Here is a 23804-nt window from a genome sequence, read left to right as displayed (position 1 = left end):
ATTTATTTATTTTTACACCTGACCGGGGAAAGATAAACAAAGGAGAGTTTAACAGCTCTTTAATGAATTCCTCATGCTTTTTATTTTGCAATCCCAATGATTCATTTGGCAAGCCTTACAGAACGGGATTATTATCAGCATTGTTTAAAGCCATGCTAATTAGGAGATGTGTTTAGCAAACAGTGGCATTGTAGACACCTGTACCAAAGTTCGTGCATGCATTCTAATTGCATCACTGGTGTCATTTTTAGCGTTCAGTTGCTGTCATTGAGATGTAGGTCTCAGTTTGTGGACTCAATCAAGTATTTATTGAGTGTGGGTTCTCTGTATGTACAGATCAGCCCTGCTACTAATGCATTAAATGTGTTTCCTCAAAAAAGACAGGGAGTATTTTTTCTCTTTTTATTTCCCTGTGGGGATTATAAGAAAAGGCAGTGATGCCCAAGAATAGTGAGAAAAACATAATTATTGAAGAAGAAGCTTTCTGTAACTGGATAGCTCATTTCACTTTAATCAATACCTTACTTTTATGCTTTTATAGCCTCTTTTAATTGGAAATAAAATTTGACTTTCCCCTTCTAAACTCTCTTACTGTTTGTCAAGTTTTATATTTTGAAATCCTTAGTGATGGAAAAAAAATGGGTGGAGTGTATTATTAGTCACAATATTTTCAACATGTGGTGAGGAATTACAGCTTTGAGGTGTTTTTTGGGAGCTGTCAGGGAGCAGGCAGAGGAGAATGAGCTACAGGACAGGATTCAGGGGGCTCCCAAATTGCTGAAAAATATCCCAGCAGGTTTGGTGCGTTCATGGGATGACTGAAATAGAAAACGAATCTTGGTTTTGATGCAGCGTGTCCAGGAGGGGGAAACTCACTCACAGTGAAACTTCTCTCGCGGTTGTTTTCATAGCCCGTGTGTTCGCCTGGGTGCAATTGAGTCAATTTCAGGCTGGTACCAAAAACGGGGCATTCTAGTAACTCTCACCTTAGGTGTTTATTTCTATGCTTTAAATGCTGCTCTGATCTGGGGTGTGTAGGACTGAGCCTTTGAAAACATGACCTGTACTTGGGGTTCTTGGAGACTGGAGAAAATGGGCCACTTTCTCCCCGTGGTCTTTGTTTTCTGGGACAGTTGTACAACAGTGGATATAGTCTTTGCTAGAGGATTTTTTTTTCTTTTTTTTTTTTTTTTTTTTTTTAATATCTGGAAGTGCTTAGAGGAAAACCAGTTTAGCAGCTCCCCCCTCCCCAGCAGCCCTCTGTCAAAAGGAAAAATGCCCCATGTTTGGAAGATCTGTTAATTGCCTGCTTTTCCTCTGGTGATGTGCTGTGTTTCTCTGAGGTTCAGCCTATTCTTTTTGTCTTTGCTGTCCACTTGGGTGGATTTTTTTTTTTTTTTTTTTTTTTTTTCAGATTCGTGTTTTTGAAGTTTCTAAGCAAAGTTTCCTCTCCTCCCAGCAGCAGCAGTGCAGAGCAGGCTGACACCCAATCCAAACTGCCACTGCCTGCTTTCAGGGCAGAATTATTTCATAAACAGCTCAACCTTTCCCAGGACATTTTTCCCTTCGTGTTGCCGGTTTTACTGGCTGCTCCAGAGCGCTCTGTAATGCTTTCCAGCCTCCCCCTAAACTAAAAAGCATTCACAGGGGTTTTCCATGCTCCTATATGCTTAGTTTAATGGGCAAACAGAAGAGAAGGAGAGAGGGTTTAGTTGAAGTCTTTGAGGAGCTACCTGCAGTTGGAATGGTTACCCCACATCTCTGTTATAATTCCCAGGAGGCAGCAATCTGTGTCTGCTCCTGGCTGGGAGCACTACCCTGGAAAATTCAGACAATTTACACAGAGACATTAATTCCATTTTTATATTTTGCTCCTGGCTTGCGTTTGGCTGGAATATTTTGAAGTGTGGAGCTCACCTGTGTTTTCTGCGTGTGACATTTGAAACTGGGAGTGTGTTCATGGTGAAAGCCAGCAGGCTGTGTGCACAGAGCAGGGGTCACTTTAGGACCTGGCTGCGAGGCATTTGGCCTGTAGGAAATCCTGCCATCCTACTGCACCTCTAAAGCAGCTGTGGGAGTTTTGATGATATTTGTGCAAGCACACAGTCAGGTGTTCAAATTTGTTGCTTCAAAACTTCACATTATTCCCTTCCCGAGGATTTTTTGTATGTTTGTGTTTGCAGCCCCCTTAAACACATCCTTCAGTTGGGTTTCTCAGTTCCCTCTGGATCTGCAGTCCTTTAGGCAGGATGAGAAATAAAAGCCTGTATCACTTCATGTGGGGCTTCTTTCCTTGAGATGCAAGAGGGAAGAATCTCAACTTCCCTAAGTAGATCGAAAGTTTTCTGGTTTGTGCTGCCTTGGTGTGTTTGGATGCACAAGGCTGTCCAGTTCAGAGGGAAAGTTGCTCTTTGGGACTCTGTTCCCATCCTCCAGCTTTGATTGAATGTGCTGCTGTGTAACTTCTCGTTACCTGTCTCCCCTTCTGTGAAACAGGGGTTTGCTCAGCTCTCCCAAACATTTTCAATTATAGTGATGAAAATTTGTACTAAAAGTGCTTATTCTTCATAAAGACAAACCAGTGTGAAGTCCTGGGTGAATTCCCTCTGGGATGTGGTGGAGTCCAGAGGCTCGTGGGTGGGGTTTGCTGTCCCTATTTTCTGAACAGTTGCTTTAACTTTCTTTCATACCCATGTGTTTAAGAAACATCAGGCTGCTGCTGAGATGCTGGTTTGGAATAGCTTCTGAGCACAGGGTGAGATCCTTGACAGCTGTTCTAATGAGATGGAAATGTGTTCCCACTTGGCAGTGTTCAGTTGTGCATAGGTAAGGATGTCCCTGGCATAGGAGGGGAGAGGTGGCTTTGCTGAAAAGTGACAGGTAGATGCTGAATTAGAGCTGAAACTCACCTTTTTGCCTTGATTTTTGGGGATGTGCTGGCTTTTATTCCAGCCCAGACAGTGGTGATCTTGTCCTGCTTCTCACTTGACTCATGTGTGCCCTTGGGAAGAAAAACACCCTGCAAATGTTGGAAGCTGTCCTGTGTTTGCTTTATAGTGACTCTGAGTTGGCATCTTCTGTACTGGAAAGAGGCACCAAGGTGTCAAAAAAAATTCTACAAACACATCTATGAGCTTGTGTGTGGACTAAAATACTCTTGTTAAGGAGAGTGTCAGTGTGTACCAGGACCTCACCTGCCCAAGAACCCTACTTAGAAAATCAGCAAGGTTTTGTATATTAAAGAATATATTTATACCTCTGTATAGTGAAATAGCCAGTTATCTTTCCTAATTATTTCCTTGCCATATATTGAACAAACTGCTTATTCCATCCAAGTGAGTTTGCTTCCTGGTATTTCTCACCCTATGGAGAAGGGCTCTGCAGAAAGCTGATATTTCAGTATTTCAGGGCTTTGGCTCACTCTCTTAGAGGAAAGGGTTAAACAAAATTTGCACCTTTTGCACTGATACAGCATCAGAGGAAATACCTTCCTGACTAGTGCTCAGATCATGCCATGAAACAGAAGAATCAATGGTCTGTATTGGACATTAGGTGCTTAAAATATCCAAACCCAACTAATTTAAGTGCCAATAAATGAAGTAGTCAGGGCCCAGTTGCTCTTAACAGTCCTGCTACTATAAGGTTGGAGAATGAGGTGGTGGCTAAATATAAAATGAGCTTTTTGACTTCCTTCTTGTTACCAATGTCTCCTTCTTGGCTTCACTCCCTCCCCTTTTTTTTTTTTTTTTTAGTAGTAGTTGATCAAATCTGGATTATGAGATTTGTGCTAAAAAGTAAACCAGGATCCTTAGCCAAGGCACAGAGGGCTTGTCCCATGAAATACACAAACAGAATAAGGCTGTTCTCAGAGCCCTTCATGTGTTATCTTTAGTTTTGCACTGGTTGATTCTTTTACTCTTAGATTATTCATGACTCCTTGTGTGTTTTCTGTCTTTTAGGTGATCTTTCTCTTGGTTTTTACCCCTGATTTTCTTCTTTTTAAAAATCACCTCATGATTCTTCCTCCTTTGGCTCCCTCTCTTTTTGTGTTTTGAGTTTGGGAACTTTGGCAAAGATCCCCTAATTCAAAAGCCAAAAACCAATGACAAAGTTTGGGGGAAACCATTCTTCAGGGCAATTCCCAGTGTGATAAGTTTACAGTTCTCTAATCCTCTTTTTTTTTTTAAGGTACTTTTTACGTTGTTTTTTTGACTAATAGATGCACAAGGGCAGAGGTTTTTTGCTTAGATTTCTTCTGTGACTCTTTAAAGTCAAAGCTTAAGATCTTGTAGGAGATCTTAAGGAGATCTAATGGCACTTGGACAGGTAAGTGTCATATGAGCCACAGGCATTTGAATTTTTCAGGCTGTTTTTTAATCTTCACTGCTAGATTAGCAGATATATCTGTAGCTAAAATCTTTTTTTTTTTTTTATGTCACCAGACTCTCAAGCCTGGTACCCTGTGCCAGTTCTGCCAAGTTCTTGCTGTGTTCTACAGGGTCCATGACATGAGTAGTGTTGGGTCTGTTCTCCTGGTGCAACCAGAGGGGAGAGAGAACAGAGATCAAAATAGGGGAATGATTGGAGCAACTGTTACTGTGCCAGGATGGGGAGAGGATGGGAGACAGGCAGATGGACAGAGTTGGAAGTTCTGGGGAAATGAATAAGGGAAATGCAGAGGAAATCCAAGTGCAGTGGAAATATTTCTGCAGGCGAGCAGCTGGAGCTGGCTGCACACACCTGTGCCCTGGTGCAAAGGTGCATCCTGTGGGATTAGCAACTTGTTACCCACTGGAATATTGTATTTCAGGTGCATAGCTTTTACAGGCATGGAAAGTAAAGCTTCTGTTAGTTATTTACATCTTCATTTTTGTGTTTGGGTTGTTGGCTGTTTGGTTTTTTTAAAGTTTTTTTAATGTTTGCAAGAGAAGCAAAGTGCTTTCCTCTGTACCTTTGTGGATGCTGCTTGGTGGTTAAAATCTGGGGGTCATGCTGGCTTTTGAAGGCTGGATGGGAATAAAACTCAGATCTGTTCCTTTCACGCAACACGGACACATGATTTTTCTGTAACCCTAGGCAAATATTTTGGTTTGGAGGGAAATCACTGTTACTATGAGGTGAGATTAATTCCAACCCCATTTAAAGTGTGTGGGTGGCAGAGGTCACAGAAACATTCACTGAAACTTACATGTCAACTGAAACAATGTTGTTAAATTTTTTAAAATCCTTTTATACACTGCTGGTTTTTAGAGTGACATTTTCAAAGCACTTCTGGAAGCATAGTCAGGAGTTGTTAACAGTCTTAATACTGGTATGTTAAACTCCTTCTTTACATTAACACAAAGGCTAAATAATTTTTCCTGTGTGATTAATTATAGGAATATATCAGATTGTTTCTTGTTAAAATGGCAAACAGTGTTGTAAATGTGCAGTTATTTTAAACATTGCTTGTAATTATGTGATACTGAAGGGCTTTGTATTGAGTTAAAATTTGGATTTTAATTTTTGCCTCCTATTCTTTCCATTCCCAAACACAGGACATCTGATGAACCTTCTGGAGCTTCTCAGCAGAGACCATTCTTCTCTCTCCATTGAAACATGCACTGTCCAGCTGTGAAACATTGCAAGGTTTATTTTTGCTGACAGGAAACACTTTCAAGTATCGGTAAGCTCTCAGCATTTCAAAGATATTTTTGTCATGTGGTGTAGGAAAGAGAAAGGGGACCTGGAGAGAACGTTGTTATGGGAGCTGAAACTTCCCAATAAAACTTGACTTAACATTTATAACAAGGGCTCATTTAGAAATCTTGGTCATCTGCAAAAGTTGGAGAAATACCTCTGGCTGTTCTGCTCCTTCCTTGTGGCAGAGGTGCCTCCATCCAGCACAGTCCCTTGGTTCTCATCTGTTTGATCACAAGAGGGACACAGGTGCACAGCTCCAAGCAAAGAAGAAGAAGTGCAAGGCTCAGCTTTGCCATTTTTACCAATCTGTTCTGGCTCTTTCTGTGCTCTGGGACAGGTGTAAGTGAGAGCTTTAACAGTAATAGCCCCATGTCTAAGTAGAAATGCATACACCTTGTTACACTTTGCTAACAAAGTCATTTCCCATGTGTCTGGGTTGGTCTGGCTCCCTCACTTCACCACTTTATTTTTTCTCAACTGTCCAAATAACAGCACTAAAAGGAGCTCGCCAAAACAATTGCTATGGAGAAGCAATCAGAAATAGAGAAAGGCAAGACTTGGCAGTCCAGAATAGAAACAGAGAACAAAGTCACTGGTGTCTGCTTCAATTGGGTCATATTTGTTTTCAAGATTTTCAGTTCTGCTGTTTGCCATAAGACTGCTTGGATTTTCCAAATTACTTTGTTTGTTTATTAGATATTTTATTTCACCTTCTATAATGGCATTAATTTGTGTTGGAAAAGCTTTCTTAACTTTTATCTTCTGATGTTTCCTTTCACAATCTGTTACTACAGGAGGTCAGTCTTGAAATCACCAGTATTGATTTATAGCTCATTTTCATTAAGAGAGCTAATCTGTGTATTGAAGGTGTTTGAAATGCAGAGATCAAAAAGGAGTTTATTATGGCTAACAATATGAAGTTTTAAATAAAGTAGACTCAGAAGTGTTAGATTTTAAGTTAAATGTTGTCAGTGTGGTGTATATGCTAATCTGAAGAGAAGAAAGTCTGTTTTATACAAGAAAAATAGGTGTAGAAGATGATAGTTTTAGTGGATGTGTCCTCACAGACAAAAGCCTTGGTGTAGTTGAACTATTCCTACTCCTTGTGCCTTGTAACCATAAACACTCAGGTTTTCTCTGAGAAGCCTGTCTGTAAATGTGGCTTACCCTCCTAAATATCTGTATTTTACACAAAACTTCATAAATCTTGAGATTGTTTGGTCTCTTAACCCAGAATGGTGTCAGCCACTACAAACTGGCAGCTAAACATTTCAAGAGTAAATTCTCCTGAGTGTTCCACTGCAAATTTCTTTCAGGAGCTGTCCTGGGAGCTTTTAAAGCTCAGTATTTTATAGGTCAGATAAGGTGAGACTCTTTAAAGAGTCATTAAAGTGAGAATGTTTTGAAAAGCTCCCAAACAGGAAACCCTGTTGTTCAAGGGTCTGATTGAAGTTTTAGTAGCTAAAATTAGACCTTTTTGTTCCCATACCTTTAAGAAGTAACTCTTGCTTATATTATTACAGAGTGGTAGCCACTTTAATTAATTTCAATGTATTGATACGTTTGGAGTTGACTTTTTTGGAATTCATTAAGTCACAATAAGGATGCCATAACTGTGAGTCTGGAGGGAAAGGATTCAAAACATTTCACTGTTAGTTTATTGCTAATAATTTGTTCTGGTTTTGTTTTTTGTCATAGTTCTGTCTTTCTCCTACAAGAGTTCACCCCAGTGCTGTCAGAAGGTCACAAAAGGGCACTACCTGTGCTGCCCTGGGGCTGTTGATGTCCTCAGCTGTTGTAGGAGAAACACTAGACCTGGAACCCAGTTTGTTACTGGTAAGAAGTAATTGTCTTGGATTTTAATTGTTTATTTATTCAGTATTGCAGTTTACATGTTTTCATTAACTAAATCTGCAAAAATCACTTGTTACTTTTAATAACAATATAGCAAAATATGCATATCTGCTCTTTTCTTTTTTTCCCCCCTAAAATTTTTAACTTTAGTCTCTAAATTTTGAATTCTAATTACCCTCCTCCCAAAATGTGGAGGACATCAGTTTTCACTCACCTCTCATTTTCAGTCCTGGTTTTCTCTTGAAATTCTTCATGTCAGAGCTAATGAAGGTTAATAAATGGATTTTTCTGTGAAATCCTGTTTTTTGATTGCCCTTATTTGCTGTCCAGCTCCTGCACGTTGGCTGACCCATAACTTCAGGTGGATAATTTGACAAGTGAAAGGCCACAGCCAAGTCTCTGGTTTAAAGTTTTGGAGTAGTATGAAATGTTTAATGATGACTCCCTGCTATTTTGATTTTCCTTGTTCTTGTTTGGACTGTGGAAACAGAGCTTTAATGCTATGGTGAGATGCTGGAAGTGTGCAGTGTTCTACTCTGCTGTTTGAACTTTACTCATGAATTTTCTGGATTGTGTCTGCTACAGATTCTAATCAGGGATGTTGTTTTGATGCTCTCTATGATGGGGCAACGTTGGCTTGAAGTTGGAGAAATTTTAGTGAATTCTGATCAGACCAAGGTTAATAAATTTCTGTAGGGACTTGGGGCTCTTTTTGCCCTGCAATCACTGACAATTCAGTGGGGCTGTCAGACTTGGTCATGACAATGGAATTCAGTTTACTGAAAATCATGTGCCTCCCAAATCCCTGCCCTTTCTGTACTTCTATAGTTTCTCTCAAAGTGAATGGTGAAACTTTTATTTTCTTCCTGTGAGTCCCAGCCCATGAGCCCGTGCACTGCTGGGCTGCAGTTAAATGTTCCCATCCCTTCCATCAGGGAGAAGTGGTGCTCCTTGTTTGCGTGGAACCCTGAGCCCTGAGTGACCCCTCTGGCTCCAGGGTCTGGTTTGATCTATTTACAAACATCTGCCTCTTTCTCCTCCAGTTCAGAGCTGTGGTTGGAATGACCAACTTAAAACAAGGGATGATTGGTTTCAGGAATCAGAACAGGGTAAAGGAGTTTATTTTTTGGCAACTGTTCATTTTTGTAAGCTGTTACTTATATCTATATTGGACAAAGATAATCATATGAATATAATTTGGTGTTATATAGTATGAAGAAATTAAAACTCTTGAGAATTGTGTGCTGCTGTTCCTCAAACACAGGTGTGAGAAATCACTGCTGTTGTGGAGATTTGTGCCTGTGAAGCTGCTGAGCAATGTCTTTGCAGAGAGTTACCATCCATGAAGATTCTGAGTCTCCTTTTTCTCTCCTTTACTGTCCTTTTCAGTTCCTTAGGGGTTTTGTTCTCCATTCTTTCCAGCACAGGGCAGATGGAGAGTAGGAATCCTGTGCATTTCTGTTGTCTTGAACTGGATAACAGTGAAACTTGCATGCACACTGTGTCTTGTTGTGCAAGGAAGCATTTCAAACCCAATCTCACCTTACAGAGCTCCTTTGCAGAGGAATTTTAAAAATGTTGGAATGTCTTGGGAGTGGAAACATGGACAGGACACAGGGGAAGCAGAGAAGTGGGGTGTGTTTGTTGGGTTTTTGTGTAATAAAGCATTGGAGTGAATTGGAGTTCTTCCTTAATCTGTTTTTACTTTTCTCTGAAGGGAGAGGGGGGAGGAAACAACACATTTTTGGTTAAATTCCAGTTGGCATGTTTTCTCTAGGGAGCAGAGTGGTGGAGGAGTGCACTAGTGAGCATTTTTGGTGCTCTTTACCTTTGGTCCTTGGTTTTAAGTGTAGAAACATGCTGAGAAAATTGATAAGATGAAGTGCCATGTCGTTTAAATCTTCAGTTCACTTATATTCTCAGAAAAGAAAAAGTAACCAACCAAACAAATCCTAATAACAGCAACCCCCCCCCAAAAAAAAAAAAAACCAACAAAACCAAAAAAACAAACCTCCAGGCCTTTTTTTTTTCCCCTGTTTTCTTTCTGAGGGAAGGAAGTTTATTTTTGTCCCCACTATTTCCCAGGGGACTGCTCTGTAGAGGATTTTGTGTGCAATTCATTTGTCATCTGTGACTTTTTGTCAAAATGTAAGTAATGCACTGAGATTTAGCTGCAACAAATTTGTGCTCCCTAATTTTAGTGATGTTAAGATTTTGGTTCGGAGACTCATTCCTGGGCTGAGAAATTTGCCAATAAATAAATATTTTCTCTTCCTAAAACCTTTCCAATGGGAAGTGAAATGTGATTTAGAATCCTACTGTGCCATCAGGTGCTATTTTCATGTTTAAATAACTGTACTGGCAGGGCAAAATAAACCACTTTCATAGGTTCACTCTAGCTAGGGTTAAAGATTGTATAAATTATTAATGCTTACTTCAAGACCAGGGTTTTCTGATATGAGAAATAAAAGCAATCCTGTATCTTGGCAGAAGTTTGCATGAAAGTGACTCTTAAATCTGCTCACTCTGTGTTCTTCTTGCTGTTAAGTGCAATGGTTTGGTTTGGGACATTTTTTTTTTTGGAGAAGTAATAGACTTGAATTACTGTACTGCCTGTGAACTGGCTTATGAAGAAAGCCTGATCTGCTACAATTTTTATTTTGTGGAAAATCTTCAGCTGAGCATTCCTGGTTCATTGGCTTCCTGGAAAGTTGTGCTGTGGCCATGTGGCCTAAAGAATTCCAGTGCATGCTCAACTTTTAAAGCCTTCATGTACTAAAATGACCTGAGATAAACCAAAAAAGACATCATTAATCTTTGAGGTCTGTTTGTAGGAAATCTCCAGTTTATTCCATCTTCACTGTGCTTCTACAGAAGTTTGAAGGGTGCAACTTTTCTGAAGAAATCTTTCCACAACATTTTTTAAGTGGAAATAAATATCCTTACCAGGGAAAGGGAAAAAAAAAAAAAAAAAAAGAAAAACAAACCATCAACAAGCCACAAAACAGCATGTGAAATTGGAACACAAGAACAGGGTTTTAAAGCTTCCTGAATTTTTAACTACTAGCAAATTGCCTTAAATTTAACTTGGATTAATTCCCTAGTGATCCTTGACATTAAACGGATGTTCTGGTTTGACAGGGGTAGACAGAAAACTAATTAATTCCTCTGAATTTGAGGCGTATTTAATTTTCTCCCCTAAAGACCTCTTGTTTAAAAGGTACAATGCTGTGACAGATGTTGGATGTGGAGTGATGGGTGTGAGGGAGCAGACCTTGTGGCAGAGGAAGATCAAGACATCTACAGTAATAATTCCTGATTTGGAAACTGTTACATTTTATTGATCACACTGAACACGGGAGTATCCACCTCACTCCTTGCTTGAATGAGCTGTAATGTGCCCTCCTCAGTGGTCAGAAAGGAGTCTTGCAGAGGTTTTTGCGTCCTTGTGTTTAGTAAAAATTCCCTGGTATCTTTTCTCTGACTTTATCTTCTATTTCCTAAAGAGATGAGCAAGAGCTCCATCCATCCATCCATCCATCCATCCATCCATCCATCCATCCATCCATCCATCCATCCATCCATCCATCCATCCATCCATCCATCCATCCATCCATCCATCCATCCATCCATCCATCCATCCATCCATCCATCCATCCATCCATCCATCCATCCATCCATCCATCCATCCATCCATCCATCCATCCATCCATCCATCCATCCATCCATCCATCCATCCATCCATCCATCCATCCATGTCAATGCCTGAACCTCAAACTGCTCCAGTCTAAACCAAAAGTAGCAAGAGACATATTTGAAATTCTGTATTTCTGCCACTAAAGGACAAAAAAGGACAAGGTGTATCTGAAGTGGATTGTTATCAGTAGGGGGGGACCTGACCCAATGAAATAAACTGAATAAATGTATGAGATAGCAAAGAAATAAAATCTCAGGGAATTGATGTAATTTCCAGTTGAAGACTATTTCCAGTTGAAGAAGGAAAAATGTGCAATAAATTCACAAGAGCAAGTGGAGACATTGACAAATACTGTGATGCTAATCTGTATGAAATTGAGGAAGAGAAAATTTTCCTTGCAGGAGATTTCCTGCTCCTCGTCCCCACAGTTCCAGGGAGTTTGTGTCTTGGAATATGGACTTTAATATCCATAGGATGGAACAGTGAAAGAAAATGCCATATCCAGAACATTCTGACCCTTTCCTCACTGAGGGCTCTGAGGTTTTCTTCCATCTTCCCCTGAATTGTGTGGATATGGCAGCTGTTGGAGACACGACTGGTGATGGACAGCTCACTTTATCCTATGTGGCAATTCATATTTCCTAAGGGGACTAAGCTGACTCTTCAGCTCCTAAAAGTAGATGCACTATTGGTTTCTGGAATAGAGACAAAACTGAGCTGTCACTCTGCCTTAAGAGGTGGTTCTTTCCAACATGGGGACGTTGGGAAGTGCTGGCAGCCACCTCCAGAGCCTGGCTTAGAGAGATGCTGTGCTGGCTGGTGCCATCATAACCTTTTCAGGCCAAACACCTGAAAATTCATTTATTTTTCTTTCCATACTCCCCAGCCCTGATTCTCGGTTTGATTTTCATCGATTTATTTTGTTTATTTGAGACAGAGATGGTGTCTGTGTGAGGATTTGGTTTGAGGTCTCTGGGCAGATTTCTGTGGTAAATAGGTGTGTGCAGCTGCACTGGTATTGACCTCTTTCAGTTCAATAAAAAAAAAAAGAAAAAAAGATTGCCTTCTCTGTGAATTCTGTGCTTAATTCTGCAGAAAAGCTGCACGGTGTGAAGTGGATGAACACAGTTCAGTCTGCTTCTGTTGCAGGAAGAAGGTCCTTCCTCTCTAGAAGGAAGCAAACGTTTCTCAATGATCAGGGACCAGCTGGCCTTGCAAATTAGGGGTTTTGGGGCTGCAGAGAGGCAGCTCCATCCTTGCAGAACTGGAGGAGCTTGGAGCAATCTTGCATAACTTGAACTTTTGAATCATCAGGTGGCTCTCTAGGAGAAGGTCCCACCTCACGGATGTTCTGTGGGCTGGGAGGTGCTTTTCTAGCCCACAGTGACTAAACTGCAGCTATTTTGCTCCTGCCAATGATAATAATAGCACAGGGTAGGGGAAGGGGGCAGGGTACTTGTGGATCTGTATTCCACAGCCTAGGAAACACACTTGGATGTGCCAAGGAAACTTCCTGAATCACGGCTGTGCTGCCCACTGCTGCGAGCCAGTGTGAGCAGATGGCACTGAGCTTGTGTGTGAGCTCTGTGGATGTTAGAAAGGTGCTCCAGGCTGGAAACCTCCTCCTTAATGCCAGTGCTAACCCTGAACCATGTGTGCTTTAAGGCTGTACGACCTCAGAGGTTTTGTTTTCAAAAGTAACAACCAGTAGCTTAAACCCAGGCTTCTGATGAGTGTGTCTGCACATAATAACATTTGGAACTGGGTCCAATTTTACAGTGGTGTGTTGATATGTGGACACTCATATCAATTCTACAGTTGGGACTTTTTGTATTGGAACAAATTTTAAGCTTCTGAGAGAGAGGAGTAAGATATCCTTCACCTTGGTGCTCCTAAGTAGTTGGACCATTAAACCACTGTTCCATGGTAGATAAATCTGGATAGTAAGTTCCAAAAAAGGTGGTATAAGCTAGAGAAAATGGTAGAATTGAATGCCAGAGGATTTGTACAGCTGTGGAATTAAAGGCAAGTATGGAGTTGCAAAGATAGTAACTGGAAAAAATTCAATCTGAAAATCCTTGCACTGCTGATTACTGTCAACATTTAGAACCTTTTTTCTGTTTAGAAGTGTAAGAGGAGGATAATCTGGAGCATAAATTTGAAGATACAACTAGCCTTTTATTTTGGATAATACTGCCAAATGTTATGAAAGGTGATCAAATGCCTTGTGACTTTTACCCAGCTTCATGTTGGTCATAAGGATCCTTTCTTTAGATGATCATGAGAAGTTCTCTACTCAGTATCTGAGGGTGGCTGTGGGGTAAACTTGGAGATGTAAAGCAAGGAAATAACAGGTTTATTGCAAAGTATTGCTTGTAAGTAGTTCAGCTTCCAATACCATTAATTTCATAGTTGTGATCTATTGCCAGTTGAGTTTGGGTGGGGACTTAAAACTTTTCTTGGATTTACTTGTTGCTCTTGTGACTTTTAAACTATTTTTATAGCCCCTCTGCGGGAGTATAACTAGGGAGATGCTGGGTTCAGTTGGCTCTTGCTGTTTGAGAATTTCAGCTCCTCTGTGTGCTGCACACAATGCTTGTTCCCTTGAGGAAAATGTGTTACAGTGTGGTCCTCAATAGGCTGTGGGCATCTGAGCATGGTTTCAAGTGCAGTATCTCTTTCAAAACCAGATTTCAACAAATTCACAGTAAAAACTGACAGCTGTTCTTCTCTGCTTACTTCAGATGGGTTTTTTACAAGTTTGTAGTAATTTAAAGAAACATTTGCTCTGGGATGTTATGAGCCACTGGAGGATTGGCTTCAAATCTAGTCATTTTTAATGTAAATTATTTGAAGTCTGGCCAAAGTAAGGTGCATTTTGTAATGAATGTGGAGGCATTGCAGGCAGTAGCTGTACTTGTGGCACTCTTCCCAGATGAACCTGCTGCTTCTTTTGGTACAACCCGGGGTTTGTCTCAGCCTTGTCTTGGATTTTGTAATCCTGTCATTTCCTTCCCCCTGCAGGACTTGTGGAAGAGGAAACATAAAGATCTCCAAATGAATAACCGAAAGGAAGATATGGAAATTGCTTCCCACTACCGTCACCTGCTGCGGGAGCTGAACGAGCAGAGGCAGCACGGCATCCTCTGCGACGTCTGCATCATCGTGGAGGGCAAGATCTTCAAGGCTCACAAAAACGTCCTCCTGGGCAGCAGCCGCTACTTCAAAACCCTCTACTGCCAGGTCCAGAAAACCTCTGACCAGGCCACGGTCACCCACCTGGACATCGTCACCGCCCAGGGCTTTAAGGCAATCATTGACTTCATGTACTCCGCACACCTGGCGCTGACCAGCAGGAACGTCATCGAGGTGATGTCGGCCGCCAGCTACCTGCAGATGACAGACATCGTGCAGGCCTGTCACAACTTCATCAAAGCAGCCCTGGACATAAGCATCAAGTCTGATGCCTCGGAGGACCTCGTTGATTATGAGCTGGGAGCCCCTTCCAGCAGCAGTACGGACGCTCTGATCTCGGCAGTGGTGGCTGGCAGGAGTATATCGCCCTGGCTGGCTCGGAGAACAAGCCCAGCAAACTCCTCTGGGGACTCAGCCATTGCCAGCTGCCACGAGGGAGGGAGTAGTTATGGGAAAGAGGATCAAGAACCAAAACCAGATAGCCACGAAGACATTTCATCCCAGTCTCTCTGGGCTAGTGACATGGGCTATGGGTCTTTGCGTATCAAAGAGGAGCAGGTGTCCCCGTCCCATTACGGAGGGGGTGAGCTGCACTCTGCCAAGGATAGTGCAATACAGAGTGGGTTCTCAGAGCAAGGAGTGGGGGATGGCTGGCAGCCCACGGGCCGCAGGAAGAACAGGAAAAACAAAGAAACTGTGAGACACATTACGCAGCAAGTGGAGGATGACAGCAGGGCAAACTCTCCTGTGCTGCCCCTTTTACCTGCCTCAGGATGGCCATACAGCAGTCGAGACCCAAGTAAGTAATTCTTCCAGTTTTTGGGGATGGAACTGAAAACGTTGAGTTAATTAGATCTGTCTATGGGATGATCTTATCAGCCTCTGAAATAGGAGCTTGCCAGAAATACAAAAATGTAGGAACTTGTGTTGCCAGCAATTCAGAAGCAGCAAGCACTGTGGGGTTCAGTCAGGAGCCTCAATGGAGGTTGGTTCTCCTGTAAAAGTGGTGGTTTTGTTTTTGCTTTGAACCACATAAATCACCCCAAAACCACCACTCTAAGTATTGGAATTAATGAGAGGAAAGGTTAAAAGAATTTATTTTAGCAGGTGTGGACATTGATGTCAAGGTTGAAGAATTTTCCTTTCACTCTATATTGATGAGGTAATTACACCACACACGCAGGTGTAATTTAGTCTTACCGATAGCATCTTCAGAATTTCCTGATATTCAGGTGTCACTTTCTCTTGGGTAAGAAAACCACCATAGCTTCTTGCTGGTAATGGCAGGATAAGTGTTTAGTATCTCTGAAGAACAACATGTTTTTCTGAGGCACCACTATGCTTCAAGTGTATTTTGATGTGTGACTGCTTGTGGTCTGAGACGAGTGGCTGCGTTTAAAGTGTGTAGCCAGCAAGAAAATTGTTTTCTTGACTTCCTTTGAATCTTCAGTAGTTTTGGGGTTTTTTTGTCTCAAGATAACTGGCCCGTTTGATTCATTAATATGTGGCAATAAATAGATTGAGGAATGCTTCTGGACTAGGAGTTTGGTGGTTTTTTCTAAGGACTTATGAGAGTGTGTTAGTAAACTCTCTCTAGCTGACTTCAGAACTTAGTCTGTGCTGTGAGTTAGCCTGTGTTTCATTGCATACCAGAATCCAAGTCAGCCAGGAGAAGGGTGTGTGAAATTACAGACTTTTATGTTGCCAAATTTGGATTTAAAAAAAACAATACAAAGAGTACTGAAAGTCTTCAGAGTCTTTATGGGTTGAAAAAGGAGGTTGAAGTTGCTCCTATACTGGAGTTTAAATGTGGTTTTCATTGAACAGTAACTCTGCAAATGTCTTGAGATTTATTATGTTTTATGGTTATCTGCTGCAGCAAGATAATTGCATGTAATTATTCTAATTAGCTGATGATAAAATCTAAACAATGTCAGTTAGAAGAAAAATGCTAGATAATTTAAGGCAACAGTGATTTATGAAGAATCTCAATTTTTGCAATGCATGTATTTTATCCTTGTTTTGAGTGAAGACTCAGCATGGATTGCTTGGTCTCTGTTCTCATGCAACTGTTTTTCATTTTCCATAAAAGCAGCTCCATCACTTGTGCTGTCTGAGGGATGTGGGTTTGGACAGGTACCTGCAGGGAACCAGACATGTTGGAGTGGCTGCAGAAACAGAGCTGCAGCTCTGATCCTCTTGGAAAGCTGGGTTAGACCGAGTGTCTTTATGAAAATAATGCACCACAGAAAAGATTGTGTTACTGGAAGCTGAATGAAACTTAGATTATTTAATTCCTAATTGTTAAGGAATTAAATTGCAGTGGCTGTTCTCAGATGAGAGGAAGATGGCTTGGGGGGTTGACTCAGCACAGTGCTGAGGCAGCATGTCAGCAGGCACATCAAATTATTTGTTCCAAATCTTGCCTTAAATGCAGTTTCCAATAAAGGAGGTGGTTTCAGTGGTGGGAAAAGGGCAACTGGATGGTGGTGGTTGGGGGAAGAGTTTCAGTATTCCAATAGTGCTGATAAAAGAAAAGGAAAAAATGAGTGGCAAGACTCAAGACTTCTTGCTGTCCAATATGAACAGGTGTGTCCATGAGGAGCAAGGTGGGGGTGTGGAGACTGAGCTGCTCCTGGGCTCCCCAGATTGGCCATCTGGAGAGGTGAATGCAGGTGAAATTCTCATTTCTGCCCTGCTGGACTGGGAGGTTCCTCTGCAGTGTGGGCCCTGAAACTGTGGAATGGGTGCATGTGGGCTTAGCAGCAGGGCTTGTCCCTGCCTCTGTTATAGGTCAAGTTGTGGTGTCTTTGGGGATTTTTTTCAGTATGATTTCAAAGGATTTGAGATCCATACCTGTTTAGTTTTGGTTAACCTTGGATACCTTGTCCACTGGCAGCCTCTCTCTCTTGGGTTGTGATAAACCTGTGGTTTGGGGACATCAAATGGGCACTCAGGTGAGGCTGCTGCTCTTTCACTGTGAAGTAAAAGCAACCATGCCACCCCAAAAACATCCCTGGCTGGAGCCCTGCAAGCAGTAGGTTTTCTGCTCTTGCATGGGTATTTCCCATATCCAGCAGATGGGAGATTTTTTCCAGCAAACTTCATATCCTGAGCTACAGGGTAGTGCTTAGGCTGGATTTTGGTACCCCAGATTCTTCCCTCTCCTGTTAGAATTCAGCAGTGCTGTAGGGGTGTTGCAGACTTGACTCCTAAGTGTGAAGAATAATTGATTTTCTTGTGTGCAAATGGGTAATGACACAATACAGACACTTGTAACAAGTATTTGGGCTGTACTTAAATTTCAGCTTGAAGTTGTCTTTGATTTAGTCATGTCAGGTTTCATTTTTTAAAACAGACTTCATAGTCTGGGGCTCTCTTTTACCTCATTTATTTAGAAGTATCCCTATCAGCAATGTACACAGCTAAGATGGAAAGCTACTCACTCACTGAGGAAATGGGTGTTGAATGTTCTTTCAGAAGTAACTGGGAGGAAAGAAAGTTACCTAGAACTCTCTGTTCTTTAAGGCTTGTTCACTTTTCTGATCCTATCAGTTATTTTAAGGTGCTGCTTGCTGAAAGTTCTCGCTGGGTTCACTGGGGTGGTTTACAAATGCCTCTCTACTGCTGGGCTAACACAGACATTGCATTCTGGAAATGCAAAAGCTGATTTAGGAGAATACGTCTTCAAAGCTCAGTTTTCCTCCTGAGATTGTATAAGGTACTCTTTTGGTCTTGGTTGCAAACAGCACTGCAATTTAGCAGCATTTTGGAAGGAGAAACTTGCAGGTAACCATTGCATCACCCTTTAAATTCAGTGATTATTTGGGCAGATGAAAAATATACTTCCTACTCCTCTGTTATATATAGGATTATTTAATTCCTGTTGTATTACAAAGAGGGACATTGCAATCACTGAAACTTTGCTTTTGAAACAGCTCATTCACACTCAGCAGTGGTGCTGCTATCAGTGGGAAAAACATTCTTATCAGTATGGGCAGGTGTATTAAAGTGTCCCAAATATTTAAGTAGACTATTTGAATACAAATCATTGACATCTCAAAAAAGGACACAGATGTTATTTAAATTGAAAGGTTAAGAAAATTCTTTGTGAATCTGTTGCTTTCCCATATGCTGGTGGGGTGCTGTTGAGGGTTTTGGAATCTGACAACTTTGGAGATTAAAATAAAAAGGAGTGTCTGAGGTAATCTTATTAATGGTAATCTAACATAATGGAAATAGCAAGAGATTGTTAATGTCTGCCGTGAAGATCGTGTTTTTCATCCAAGAAAGAATGATCAAATGGGATTTGCAGAAGAATGCAAATGGATAACTGAGGTGCAGGATTGGGGCTGTGATTCAGCTCTCAGTTTCTCAGGGTGGTGTCAGTCAAGCACAAAGCTTGATGAGCTCCATCTTCTCATGCTAGTCTCTATTTATTAATTTGGACTGTCTGTTTAGCATCCAACACATTAGATTTTGTCTTTCTCATCCTGTTTGGGTTGTTCAGGATGTCAGTCTGTCATTCCTTGTAGGAAACATTCATATATGTGTTTTCCTCATCAAGGCACATTAACTTGAAGCAGCAGTTCTCCAAAGTAAACTGAAGGATGGGCTTTTATAAATAATAACTTTCTTCATAATTGAGCCAAGAAGAATTTCCTCCATGGACTTGCCAAAAGAACAGGTCTAACTTTTATTTTATCCCTTCTTCTTGAGTTTTATAGGTTTTCTAAAAAAACCTGTTTTTTAGTCTTTGTTAGTTTTTGTATCAGAGATGTTTATGAAGTTCAGAAGTAGTCTTGTGCCTTGAACATCTTTATTTGCCTTAGGTTCCTGTTCCTTTAACCTTGCTGGATAAAAGTTTTTCAGGATTGCACATCCTGAGTGCGTGGACTACAGGATCAGGTGGTGTTTGGAAAATAAAATGGATATCTTCTTCACTGTTAAGCCAGCAAAGTGTTGCTGGTTTTGCCTCTTCATGTAATGGAAAACTGTCACTTGAAGGGTGTCTTCTGAAGAATTTATTGACGGCTTTATTAATGTGTTAGTTCAAGCATGGTAGTTATGATTCAGGAATTTATTTCCAAGGAAATACTCCCACACATCTTCTGAGTGTTTGCACCCAAAAGCTGCAAGTGAATTTCTGTGTGCCAATTGACTGTGAAATGAAGCTAATTATTTTAAAAACAGAGCAGCCCCTTTCTAAAGACACCACAGTTTGGGAACTCTTTTCTTTCCTTTGATACATGTATTGGAATTGCTGTGTTCTGTTAAGAAGAGCTTCAGGACTTGAGTAAGCTCAGACTAGTGACCTGCATGGGAAGGACAAGCAGGACTTTGCTGTATCCTTCTGACTTTGCAGAGCTCACAGTTCCTTTAACGTTTTCCCCATCAAAATCTTTAATTATGCACAAGTTTCCTCCCTCCTGGTGAGGAGCTGTTGAAGCTGCTGGTTTCCCAATGCCACACGTGTGGCTGCAGTGGCTGCTGCAGGAGCTCTGCTCCCCAGGAAACCTGGAGACAGCTGGTGTCCTCAACATTCCCCATCCCTTTTTCTGTCTTGGTTTCCAGAGAGCAAATTATGATTACAGGAGCTGTTGGGCAGCACAGATGCTGAACAGTTGGATCACACAGGGAGCTTGCATTGCAAAAGGCTTCAGAGGCAGGCAAGGAAGAGCTCGTTCCAATGAGCTCCATGGAGTTTCTGCAGGTGAGGTCTCTGGACCTGAGTACAGGCAGGTCAATGTGTGGATTGCCTTAGTACAGGATGATTTTATTCTTGAAATAAAGTTGTTTTTTCTCAACAAGTTACTGGGCTTCCTCTGACTCTGTCCCTTTATCAATGCAAATCTTCAGATCTTCCCTTGATTCATATTTGCAAGTCATTATTAAATAAGGAATTCCCCTGAAAATTCCCCTGTTCCTGTTATGGTATTTGGCAAGCATATTGGTCCAGAGGAATCCAGATTTTGCAAAATGAGAAAGGGGGGGAAAGATGAGTGTGGTGTTGGTACTCAGGATTCAGGTGTTTAAGGAACTCCTAAAGATTTTTGCTTTTTTCTACAAGAAAAAAATGAATGCATTGAAGGAGGTGCTAAGAGAAGTTTTGGAAGTCGGCAGCGTTGAAATAATCCATCCAGAAAAGTCACTGGGACAGAGTACAGCCAGTTACTCTTCCTTTAAATGGATTTTACTTTGAAGAGAGGGAGTCTCCAGTCCACCTGCCATGGTCTGAGTCCTGGTTGCAATAGGAAAACTTCAGGTGTTTTAATGGTTTAAATGTTTGTTACAGCCATGACTAAAAACTGGACTGGCTAAAATTTCAGTTGTCAAATAAATGTATGATGTCCTAAAAACCAACACAGGCTCAAATCTTAATAATTTCCTACTTTTAGTTTGTTACTTAGACCTTTTTTATGCCTCATTTTGGAAAGATCACTTTTTAAGCAGGATAGATGTTTTGCTTTAAAACAGCTTATTGGAAAGGTGTTGGAGTATTTTCGAGGGTAGGTAATAGTCAACTACAAATTGCCTGCCAATTGGAAAATTAAGTTAATTACTGCATTTTCCCACCTTCTTTTACAGCCATGACATTGCAGTTTTGGTGCAAGGTGTTAAAATCTCTGCTACAATGGAGGGGGTTTTGCAGGGGAGATGTTTTGCTAGCCTGGTGACCAGTGATGCAGCCAGGCATGGAGGGGTTACAGCTCTGTGCTCTTGTGCCACCCCCTGAATTCTTTCTTAGCCCAAAATCGGCTTAGCCTGCATTCCTTGGGCTTAGGAGCTGCCCAGGTTTCTGGACCCTCTCTGGAACTCTTGGTGTGCCTGAAGCTGTGTGGAGGCACACAGCTTTGAGAGTTGCCTCAAAATGCAAAACCAAAGGAAAAAAAATAAAAAGCCCTGACCCCCAAGACCACTGATCTGTGTCCATATTGAGAATTTTGCAGAGGGTGCTCAGTGAATAATTCAGGGTCTCTGTATCACCACGGCTACAGGCTAATGGAGCTATTAGGGTACAATCTTTGCAGGAGTAACTTTGGTGTTTCTGTTATTGAAGGGTTAGGTCAGGTTATTTTCAAGTTTGGAAACTAAAATCATTGCTTTAAACCCAGACACACTTACTCCCTGGCTACACCCTGGCTTTAAAATGGTTCCACCCTAAACCAGCTTTAGCTCAATGCTCAGTGTCTGTTTCCTTTCCCCACCCTGCATTCCATTTTCCCCAGGCTCCCAAGCCCTCCTCCTCCTCTTCCTCCTCCCCCTGGTTGCAGTTCTGATTCTGTTAATCTGCTTGAACTCCAGAGATCAGAGGCATTTTCCCTCTCTTGAGTGCCCTTCTGACTATTTTATTTGTTCCTTGTGCTCTTCTTTAGGGAGATCTCAACTTCTCAAAAACCTTATACCCCCTTTTTTTTTTGTTCTTTACTTTGAAATTATGAGTGAGAAATCAAAACGTTTTTAGTATTTTAACATAAATTCTATTCCTACTTTGCAATCAGCCCTGTTCAAGATTTTAATTTCCTTATTTACAGTGCTGCTTTTGCATTAAAATGTAGTAGGAATGAATTCTTAAGATGCAGTGCCTGGGAATCAAACCCAAGCTTTTCGGTACTGGTCTATGATTAATTTTTTATTCTCTCTCTTTTTTTTTTTTTTTTTTTTTCCAAGGCACTTGTTTCTAAAGGTAAATATTTGTTCTGAGGATTTTCAGAGTTTATAACTCAGCATTCTGTCATATCACCAGTGCTAATATTCATATTTAATGTGGTACTTGAATGTTTTATTTCTGTCCCTTCATGTTTGTGTCTGCCTCTGTCCTGAGGAGCAGCAGGGAATAGTGTCACTCCTTTTATTGCCTGAATTAAGAGACTTGAAGAAAGAGGTTAAGCTTGCAGTACTGTTAAAGTGATAGTCTCAAATTACTCTATAATTCTCTGCATGTTTTGGAGAAACAAGAGTGGCTTAGGGTATTTCTGCACTGCCCAGTCATTCCTGCTCCTGCAAGGATACTGTGTCACCCCACTTCAGAGTAGTTTCTAAAACAATGAACTCACCCAGGTTTTTTTTTAACCATTTCTCTCTTTTTTGGATTTGTTCTGTTCTATCTTTTTTAGGAAGGTCAGCAGTTGGCCAGGTTTGCTCTGGAGCCCAAGGAACTTGTTGAGTTGAGGTCACTGACAGGAGGTGGGGGAGCAGCAACGAGCAGCAGGGTTTGGGCCAGGAGCTCCTTTTGCTGACCACAGGAAAGTGTCTGCAGAACTTGATTCAGTGGTAGAAAAACAAATATTACGGGAAAGAGATGAAAATTGATTATTTTTTTCCAGGTACCTGGAGGAGTGGAGGGAATTTTCCAGTTACTTGTACACTGATTACTGTTTTGAGGAAGACAAAGATGGGGATACACTTGTGCTTGGAACATGCTGCAGGAATAGCAACATAAAACCAGGTCATATTGGTGTAAAACAAGGCTGGTTTATTTTAGCAGTAGTGTTCTAGAGCTGGTGAGGAGAATGTTTCTGTTGGTAAAACACAGAGAGTGAACATCCTATGGCTGTAGGCTGGAAAATTATATTGAAGCCTCAGCTGGCATGGGCTCCTGCTGAGCCCTCCAGAAACAGGAGCAGCAGTGGAAATTGGCACTTTCCTGCAGAACAGTGTTTTTCAGGACTCAAATCCTGACAGTCCCAGGTCACCCTGCTTTGGGTCATGGTGTTGAAGCCACAGTAGGGCTCAAACCTGAAAGAAGAGGGTTGGGAAAGCACAGCCTGAAGGAGACCAAGTTTTTGATTCCATAAGGATTCACTTAAGATATCTTACAGCCTTCAACATAAAGAGGGTTTTTAATGATCATATGTGTTGTGGTTAAATATCTATGTTTGCTTAATTGTTTCCTGCTCGAGGAAATTGGAGCTGATTCTGAATGCTGTGCACATTTATTGTATCCACATGTCTGCTGTTATGGTTGTAAAAAAGTGCAAATCAAACCCAATATAGCTCATGGCATCACTTCCCCATGTAAATATTGCAGTGGGTGAGAATGCTGGAGTTTGCTTAACAAATAGTGAGTTGTGAAACACTTTTGGAAGATTTCTGTTAGAAAGGAGGAGGGAACTGAAATACAAACTTCAAGGATATTTTTAGCAGCTGGTAAAATATTGTCATTTTTCTGCCAGCCTGTGTGCTCTTTTTTTTTTTTTTTTTTTTTTCCTTTTTAATTCCCAATAAAAAACCACACTATGAAATGAAAGCTATTTTTTCTTTTTTTTTTTCCCTGAGAGTTTAAAAATTAATTGCCTTTTGTACAGAAGGAGATCAAGCCAAACCTTCCTAAACTTACACAAGAAACATCATCCCTGGAATTCTAGATAAAATC

The 23804-nt window shown here is 41.1% G+C and overlaps 1 protein-coding gene across 6 annotated transcripts in view; it reads left to right on the top strand.

The window, feature by feature from the left end:
• The window catches only part of ZBTB46 (zinc finger and BTB domain containing 46), a 52421-nt gene that overhangs the window by 1424 nt on the left and 27193 nt on the right, over window positions 1–23804 (top strand). For 5 of the 6 annotated variants that reach the window (XM_030231257.2, XM_030231259.2, XM_030231256.2 and 2 more), the window contains 3 exons: window positions 5538–5665; window positions 7381–7518; window positions 14258–15227. In XM_030231257.2, the coding sequence (XP_030087117.2) occupies window positions 7465–7518; window positions 14258–15227 (1024 nt within the window). In that variant the 5' untranslated portion in view covers window positions 5538–5665; window positions 7381–7464. The remainder of the gene's footprint in view (window positions 1–5537; window positions 5666–7380; window positions 7519–14257; window positions 15228–23804) is intronic. The other variant, XM_030231260.2, reaches the window with a different exon arrangement.

Source organism: Serinus canaria, chromosome 20, assembly GCF_022539315.1.
Source record: "Serinus canaria isolate serCan28SL12 chromosome 20, serCan2020, whole genome shotgun sequence".
Lineage (NCBI taxonomy): Eukaryota > Metazoa > Chordata > Aves > Passeriformes > Fringillidae > Serinus > Serinus canaria.
This window is presented reverse-complemented; position numbering and strand designations above follow the sequence as displayed.